The following is a 9,434-nucleotide window of genomic DNA, read 5'->3' on the forward strand; positions in this document are numbered from 1 at the left end:
TGATTTTGGCCCACATGGGCTGTCTGTTCAGTACACACAGGACGTCTGTGGGTGTCCGCCAGCACACACAGGACGTCCGAGGCTGTCTGCCAGCACACACAGGACGTCCGTGGCTGTCAGTGTGTGTCTGTGTGTGCCCGTCAGCACACACAGGACGTCCGTGGCTGTCCATCAGTACACATATCAGCACGTTGGTCCTTGGACTCAGCACGCTGGCCCTTCCCGTGGACTATTCGGGTGATTTTGGCCCACGTGGGCTGTCTGTTCAGTACACACAGGACGTCCGTGGGTGTCTCCCAGTACACACAAGACGTCCGTGGCTGTCCGTCAGCACACACAGGACGTCTGTCGCTGTCCGTATGTGTCTGTGTGTGTCCGTCAGCACACACAGGACGTCTGTGGCTGTCCATCAGTACACATATCAGCACGTTGCTCCTTGGACTCAGCACGCTGACCCTTCCCGTGGACTGTTCGGGTTATTTTGGCCCACGTGGGCTGTCTGTTCAGTACACACAGGACATCCGTGGGTGTCCGGCAGCACACACACGACGTCCGTGTGTGTCCGTCAGCACACACAGGACGTCCGTGGCTGTTTGTGTGTGTCCGTGTGTGTCCGTCAGCACACACAGGACGTCAGTGGCTGTCCATCAGTACACATATCAGCACGTTGGTCCTTGGACTCAGCACGCTGGCCCTTCCCGTGGACTGTTTGGGTGATTTTGGCCAGGCTGTCTGTTCAGTACACACAGGACGTCCGTGGGTGTCTGCCAGCACACACAAGACGTCAGCGGCTGTCCGGGGCTGTCCGTCAGCACACACATGACGTCTGTCGCTGTCCGTATGTGTCCATGTGTGTCCGTCAGCACACACAGGACGTCCGTGGCTGTCCATCAGTACACATATCAGACGCTGGTCCTTGGACTCAGCACGCTGGTCCTTGGACTCAGCATGCTGGCCTTTCCCATGGACTGTTCTGGTAATTTTGGCCAACCTGGGCTGTCTGTTTAATACACACAGGACGTCTGTGGGTGTCCGTCAGCACACAAAGGACGTCCGTGGGTGTCCATCAGCACACATAAGACTTATGTGGCTGTGTGTGTGTGTCCGTGTGTGTCCGTGTGTGTCCATCAGCACACACATGACATCCATGGCAGTCCATCAGTACACATATCAGCACGTTGGTCCTTGGACTCAGCACGCTGACCCTTCCCGTGGACTGTTCGGGTTATTTTGGCCCACGTGGGCTGTCTGTTCAGTACACACAGGACGTCCGTGGGTGTCCGTCAGCACACACACGACGTCCGTGTGTGTCCGTCAGCACACACAGGACGTCTGTGGCTGTCCGTGTGTGTTCGTGTGTGTCTGTCAGCACACTTAGGACGTCCGTGGCTGTCCATCAGTACACATATCAGCACGCTGGTTCTTGGACTCAGCACGCTGACCCTTCCCGTGGACTGTTTTGGTGATTTTGGCCCACGTGGGCTGTCTGTTCAGTACACACAGGACGTCTGTGGGTGTCCGCCAGCACACACAGGACGGCCGTGGCTGTCTGTGGCTGTCCGTCAGCACACACAGGACATCCGTGGCTGTCTGTGCGTGTCCGTGTGTGTCCGTGTGTGTCTGTCAGCACACACAGGACGTCCGTGGGTGTCCGTCCGCACACACAGGACGTCCGTGTGTGTCTGTCAGCAGACACAGGACATCTGTGGCTGTCCATGTGTGTCCGTAAGCACAAACATGACATCCGTGGCTGTCCATCAGTACACATATCAGCACGTTGGTCCTTGGACTCATCACGCTGGCCCTTCCCGTGGACTGTTTGGGTGATTTTAGCCCACGTGGGATGTGTGTTCAGTACACACAGGACGTCTGTGGGTGTCCGCTAGCACACACATGACGTCTGTGGCTGTCCGTCAGCACACACAGGACGTCCATGGCTGTATGCGTGTGTCCGTGTGTGTCTGTCAGCAAACACAGGACGTATGTGGCTGTCCATCAGTACACATATCAGCACGCTGGTCCTTGGACTCAGCACACTGGCCCTTCCCGTGGACTGTTCGGATAATTTTGGTCCACGTGGGCTGTCAGTTCAGTACACACAGGACGTTCGTGGGTGTCCATCAGCACACACAGGACGTCCGTGTGTGTCTGTCAGCACACACAGGACGTTCGTGGGTGTCCGTCAGCACACACAGGACGTCCGTGTGTGTTTGTCAGCACACACAGGACGGGTGTGGCTGTCAATCAGTACACATATCAGCACGTTGGTCCTTGGACTCAGCACGCTGACCCTTCCCGTGGACTGTTTGGGTAATTTTGGCCCATGTGGACTGTCTGTTCAGTACACACAGGACGTCCGTTGGTGTCCGCCAGCACACACAGGACGTCCTTGGCTGTTCGTGGCTGTCCGTTAGCATACACAGGACATCCGTGGCTGTCCGTATGTGTCCTTGTGTGTCCGTCAACACACACAGGACGTCCGTGGCTGTCCATCAGTACACATATCAGCACGCTGGTCCTTGGACTCAGCACACTGGCCCTTCCCGTGGACTGTTTTGGTGATTTTGGCCCACATGGGCTGTCTGTTCAGTACACACAGGACGTCTGTGGGTGTCCGCCAGCACACACAGGACGTCCGAGGCTGTCTGCCAGCACACACAGGACGTCAGTGGCTGTCAGTGTGTGTCTGTGTGTGCCCGTCAGCACACACAGGACGTCCGTGGCTGTCCATCAGTACACATATCAGCACGTTGGTCCTTGGACTCAGCACGCTGGCCCTTCCCGTGGACTATTCGGGTGATTTTGGCCCACGTGGGCTGTCTGTTCAGTACACACAGGACGTCCGTGGGTGTCTGCCAGTACACACAAGACGTCCGTGGCTGTCTGGGGCTGTCCGTCAGCACACACAGGACGTCTGTCGCTGTCCGTATGTGTCTGTGTGTGTCCGTCAGCACACACAGGACGTCTGTGGCTGTCCATCAGTACACATATCAGCACGTTGCTCCTTGGACTCAGCACGCTGACCCTTCCCGTGGACTGTTCGGGTTATTTTGGCCCACGTGGGCTGTCTGTTCAGTACACACAGGACATCCGTGGGTGTCCGGCAGCACACACACGACGTCCGTGTGTGTCCGTCAGCACACACAGGACGTCCGTGGCTGTTTGTGTGTGTCCGTGTGTGTCCGTCAGCACACACAGGACGTCAGTGGCTGTCCATCAGTACACATATCAGCACGTTGGTCCTTGGACTCAGCACGCTGGCCCTTCCCGTGGACTGTTTGGGTGATTTTGGCCGGGCTGTCTGTTCAGTACACACAGGACGTCCGTGGGTGTCTGCCAGCACACACAAGACGTCAGCGGCTGTCCGGGGCTGTCCGTCAGCACACACATGACGTCTGTCGCTGTCCGTATGTGTCCATGTGTGTCCGTCAGCACACACAGGACGTCCGTGGCTGTCCATCAGTACACATATCAGACGCTGGTCCTTGGACTCAGCATGCTGGCCTTTCCCATGGACTGTTCTGGTGATTTTGGCCAACCTGGGCTGTCTGTTCAATACACACAGGACGTCTGTGGGTGTCTGTCAGCACACACAGGACGTCCGTGGGTGTCCATCAGCACACATAAGACTTATGTGGCTGTGTGTGTGTGTCCGTGTGTGTCCGTGTGTGTCCATCAGCACACACATGACATCCATGGCAGTCCATCAGTACACATATCAGCACGTTGGTCCTTGGACTCAGCACGCTGACCCTTCCCATGGACTGTTCGGGTTATTTTGGCCCACGTGGGCTGTCTGTTCAGTACACACAGGACGTCCGTGGGTGTCCGTCAGCACACACACGACGTCCGTGTGTGTCCGTCAGCACACACAGGACGTCTGTGGCTGTCCGTGTGTGTCTGTCAGCACACTTAGGACGTCCGTGGCTGTCCATCAGTACACATATCAGCACGTTGGTCCATGGACTCAGCACGCTGACCCTTCCCATGGACTGTTCAGGTTATTTTGGCCCACGTGGGCTGTCTTTTCAGTACACACAGGACGTCCATGGGTGTCCGTCAGCACACACACGACGTCTGTGTGTGTCCGTCAGCACACACTGTGATAGAACCAAAATATGGATCACTCTTTCGGTATGGTTGATATGAACTCAGATCTGAGAGGATTGAGAACTGATGGATCGAGGGGTGACACTAAGGGTTGCTACCAGACTTCGATCGTTGCCGTATGTGACGCACCGGTCCAACAAAAGAAGGATCGAAACTTGGAGATAACCTCACCAAGAAACTAAGAAGTGTTCTAAACAAAGAACAATGAGAGAAACTCATAAAAAGGGAAATACAATCTGTCTATTTTGTGGCTCTAAGGCCTTATTTACAGGATTACAAGTTGTAGAAATCCAAAGAAGAATTTGCTAAAAACAAGACATAGAAACTAGAAATGAAGACTTTGACTAAAGACCGAAATTAATGATTTTTGTTGAATTCTTTTTCCCATGCACGACCAAGACTTCCTTGCTGACTCCCTCTTGGTATACTTTATGAGAATGTGCTTTAAATGGACTGAGGAAAGGACTGGTCGGATTTGGAAAGAAACAATCCCATAGTGAACTTTTGATGAACTTTTCTTTGGGCTGAAAAGGCCCATTTCGCCCAGCAGCTGAACCAGCTCCATCTTCAGTGTTACTTAGCTCATTCAGCTCCAAGCTAGTGTCATTTAGCTCACTCAGCTCATCCAGCTCCAGAGTAGTGTCACTTAGCTCACTCAGCTCATCTAGCTCAAAGTAAGTGTCACCTCGTCCAGCTCGTCCAAAGTGGATTCTAGCTCGACCATATGTCTTCAAATGTGAAGTTGGACGGGAAAGACAAGCCCCAGTATGGTCAGATCGGTCATCTGGCCATGGTTCCAGCCAAAGCTCCTTTCCGGACGTATGCGGGACTGTCCAGTACACTGCACGGTCAGTCTGTCCGGTACGGTCAAAAACGTGAACCTCGGTTGAAATGTTCAGAACGTTCTGATCTCCAGGCTGGTTCGGCTCCATGTACTGATCCGTGGACCGCGGTGTATCATTCCCTCCTTCTTCAAAAGGATTTGTCCTCAAATCCAAAGTACCTATATCAAAAAACGATGAATTAGATACAAAGGAATTAAAATTCATGGAAAATTCAAGGAATGAAAAATATGGACAGAAACTTCCTTGGAGTTTTGAAGTCATTTTCATCAAGGAATTCCAAGTACTTTGGCGTCCATTGGTGCTTGCTCTCCTTAGAAACTGATCATGCTTATCCTGTTTATTCAAAGCAACTAGAGAAACCACATCAAATCTGGTAAAGGAATAATCAAAGGGTTTCTCTATCCTTAAGACACCAAAAACAGGATTCAAGCACTTAGGATAATCATCAAGGACGTGGGCAAGCATTAAGCAAGTAAGCTGGTTGCCAAAAATTGATTTATCAATCTCAAAATCAGGCCAATGTGAGAAACTGTTATGGAAAGAAAGAGACAATGCCAAATTTGAAAAATTATCATCATGAACGAAATCAAAAGAATTCTTTGGCCTAAGAAATTTTAGTTCATGCTCTTTCCTACACCAAATCTCTTTCAAAGCACAGCTCAATGAAATCAATTCATGAAAAGGTTTGAGCAAAACGTTTTTCAACCAAGTAAGAATATGTTTTCTCTTTGAAATTCTCGGTTTCAAAACATTTTCATGAAGAGTAGAGGAAATCAACTCATGATCCTTAGAGTGCTTTTGTTTTGGACAGGAAGTTGACTGAGGAAACACATTTGGGTCATGGAGGATCATCAGCTCCAATTGTTTTTCATGTGGTGAACACTTTGCTGCCTCTTTTGTTGGGTTTTCTTTCAAATCATAAAAATGAAAGGAAGGAAGAAAACATACAAGCTCCATGGGCACGACAATGGTAACATGTTTCCTGTCATGAAACTTAACAGATTCATCAGCACAAATAAATTTAGAAGTTTTAGAAATACCTCTGGTTTGTTGGCTGAATGAAGGAGGCAGTGCTGTCTTTGGTCTGGCCGGTTTTGGTGGATGGATCATAACTTCAAGATCCCATGGCCATTCCTTCTGATTTCGGTCTTTCTGAGAAGCTGGGAGATCCATCTGGAACCCTATGATCGGTTTTGGCTCAGGCCGCTTCTTTATGGGGCATGAATATCCTTTAGAAATCTGGTACTCGCGGATAGACGGACTGAAGAACCTCTGGTTTGGAAAATTCATAACTTCTTCATACGTGAAGCTTTTCATGCGATTCCAAGCCTCAGTGAATCCTTGATGAGTTGGCTTTCGAGTAAAATTGGATTCAAGACAAAAGACTTTCAGACTGTTGAGATATCCCTCTTGGACTGAACCTTTGTCGCTGGCACCAAGGTTGCCGGTTTGAACAACAAAGCTTCTCCAAATCTGAGGTTGTTGGGCACGGCCAGTGCTTTCATTCAGGGGCTGAACCTGTCTTTCCTGGATACTCAAAACAAACACTGAAAGACCAGGATCAAATATGCAAGAGAGATACTTGTTCAAATCAAAAATTAAGATATCATTTCCAAGAACAAGTAGCACACTTTTCAGCCTGTCAAGATGCAAATCGAAGTAGACATTACAGACAAGAATCTTATCAAGATATGCAACAACATTAATCGTTTCCAAAACGTTCATATCATTATCAACATCTGAACACACAAGCTTAAGTTCAGATTGAGAAACAACTATCAAAGACTCAAGACATTTTTCAAAGAATGTGTTGTAGACCAATATATCATCAACACTCAAATCAACAAAATTCTCACAAGATGATCTCAGAAAATTCCAAGTTTTATCATTTTCAAAACTCAAGAGATCAGGCTGCAAAACAGAACCACATAAATCAAGTTCACAAAAACCAGTTTAAGTTTCAAGTGAATTCTGTTCCAGCATCTTTTTAATTAAGAAATCGTCCAAGTCCAGAGAAGATGCAAACAAATCATCAGTGATCAGTCTATGCCTAGAAGAGTTCAGATCAAAGCTATTTTCTTTGAAAACAAACGAATCAAAAGATTTTGTAGCACAAAAATCAGTTTGTTTCAAATCAAGCTCAAGATACTTTTCAAAATGATCAAAAACTTTGCTTTGTTCCAGGGACTGATCAAAGCTCAAAATAATTTCAGAACTGATGCCAAGGTCATTTTGAAAACGTTGTTGATCAAGAAATTTATCAGGTTCAAAGATTTTAAAAGAATTAATCATGTTTCCAAAAACAGATTTTGAAAAACAATTTTCTTTTATCTTATCAAGACCAAAACGAATCACATCAAGAGAACTGATCTTATCAAACATGTCAGGCAGAGAAATAACTAATTCAGATTTCTCACAGTGCTCTTAAAGCTCAGGAAACAAAGGGGCAGGAGATGAAGGAGCAGTGGTTGTGCCGGAATCAAAGCAAAGATGGCTCTCCATAAAGGTGGATATGATGCTAGTTGCTTCTTCATCAAAGACTGGATCAGGTTCGTCCTCCACATCAAAGATAGGTTATGGGACTTCATCCAAAGATATCCAAGTGTCAAGACATGGGCACTGATGTGGAATATCCAGTGGCTCTTCCTCAAAAACCTGTTGAGACAAGACAAGGCTACTCGGATTCTCCGGTTGCAAAACAGTTAGTTCTACATTAGCCTGTTCATTATCATTTATAAACTCAGATTCAAGATAAGGAAGATCACAACTTTCTTCACAAGACATCAAACTTTCAATTGGTTCTTCAACAGTTTCATCAAATATAGGTGAAGAATCTGAAAAATCTTTAAATTCTTCAAAACAGTTTTCAGATTCACCTTGGGTTTTATTACTGATGGAAAAGGATGGCTCAGCTACTGGGGCACGTGTGGATGTGCTCTTCTTTTGGATCTTGCTGACGTCCTTGAGGGCTTTGTCCACACCCTTCACAAAGTTATCACAAAATTGTTGGACATCAAACTGAAGCAATCGCCTTCTTGGATCAGATTCACCTTTGGATGTATTGACATGCTCTTTGCTCCACCTGTTTGGTTTTTCCTGCACACTAACACACTCATCAAAATAATTCAAAGAAGATTTAAATGAAGATTGAGAGGCTGATTGTAATAACCCTCACGAGCAGATATAATTTTGGTCGAGAAAAATCCCGCTCGACCAGTTTGGAGTTGGTTCGACAAGAATTAAAAATAAAAATCGACCCCGTGAATTATTCTTGATGGGATTATCTCGAGGCCAAAGTACCTACTCTTAATAGTTCTGACCAAGTGTTAATTATTATGGTCGAGTTTTTTCTAAGCTGTACGAGAACCGATGGATGGGAAACATTTTATCGAAAACTGGTCTTGAATACTTTCAGCTGCTTGCGAGTCATGTGCATGTCATGTGCTGCCTGGCTGCTTGCTTTCTTCCTAACCTGAACATGTGACTTGCACCTTCCAGCTTGCTTGCTACATTAAAGTCATGTGAGTTGCACACCTGCTTGTAGCTTTCTTCATGGGAAGGAAAAGTTCAGCTGCTTGTGCTGCTTGGTGTGCTGAAGCATGTCACCAGCTGTCTAACCTCATCTTTGTCTTTTGTGGGAGCCAACCCTCATCTGAAGCAACTCCTTATGATATAAAATACCCTCTTCTCTCCTCTGGACGTTCATAACCTGCAAGAAAAACCAGAGAAAAATTCAGAGAGAAAGAGAGAAAGAAGAGAGAAAAATCTGTGAGAAAAGATTCATGAAAAATTCAGAAAAATATTCAGAGAAGAGTAGTGAGCATGGACAACTCTTTCTCATCATCCTGTGACTTTAATCAGTGAGTTTTGGAGTGTTTAAGAGCTGAAGATTTGGTGTCCTGAAGTTGAGAATCACCCATGTTCTTCAGCCTTTGATTTTGATCGGTAAGATGGTTGTGGATCAGTTTCTGTGAGAAGTTTTGTTTGTTTGCCTACACTGGAGATAAATTCTGAATAAATCCAACCATGGATTCTTGTGGTGTTGATCAGGTTAATTCGTGGTTAGCTTGAAGAGAGACAACCAGTCAAGTTTAATTAGTTGAGTAAAACCGGTAAGCTTCAGCTTCTTGATTCAGCCATGTTTTGATGAGAACCAATTGCTGTATGTTGGTTAACCTGTCAGGATCAGTTGTCTAAGGTCTTGTTCTCTTCAGTCTTGGTTGATTTATGATTTAATCAGTCTCATAGAACCAGTAGACGAACTGATAAGAATTATGGGAATTAAACCGAACTGATTTGATCTTGTTTAGAACTGAATTGAGCTGAGTATGTTCTGATCTGATCTGAGCCGAGCTGTCTATGGTCTGAAATTGTCTTGAACTGATGTCGTCTGAGTATAACCGAGTTAAGCTGTTGGGAACTAATTTGAACCGGAGTTAGCTGAGCATGAACTAAGCTGATATGAACCGAGTTAAATTG

The 9,434-nt window shown here is 46.9% G+C and overlaps 1 protein-coding gene across 1 annotated transcript; it reads right to left on the reverse strand.

The window, feature by feature from the left end:
* Positions 1 to 4,137: 4,137 nt before the first annotated feature.
* Positions 4,138 to 7,864, reverse strand: LOC117131307. Its single transcript, XM_033283557.1, has 2 exons — positions 5,996 to 7,864; positions 4,138 to 5,863 (listed from the first exon to the last, which is right to left on the reverse strand). The coding sequence occupies exons 1-2, from the start codon at positions 6,678 to 6,680 to the stop codon at positions 4,455 to 4,457; spliced, it is 2,094 nt and encodes a 697-aa protein (XP_033139448.1). The 5' UTR covers positions 6,681 to 7,864; the 3' UTR covers positions 4,138 to 4,454.
* Positions 7,865 to 9,434: the final 1,570 nt, after the last annotated feature.

The sequence above is a fragment of the Brassica rapa genome, unplaced genomic scaffold (genome assembly GCF_000309985.2).
Source record: "Brassica rapa cultivar Chiifu-401-42 unplaced genomic scaffold, CAAS_Brap_v3.01 Scaffold0899, whole genome shotgun sequence".
NCBI lineage: Eukaryota > Viridiplantae > Streptophyta > Magnoliopsida > Brassicales > Brassicaceae > Brassica > Brassica rapa.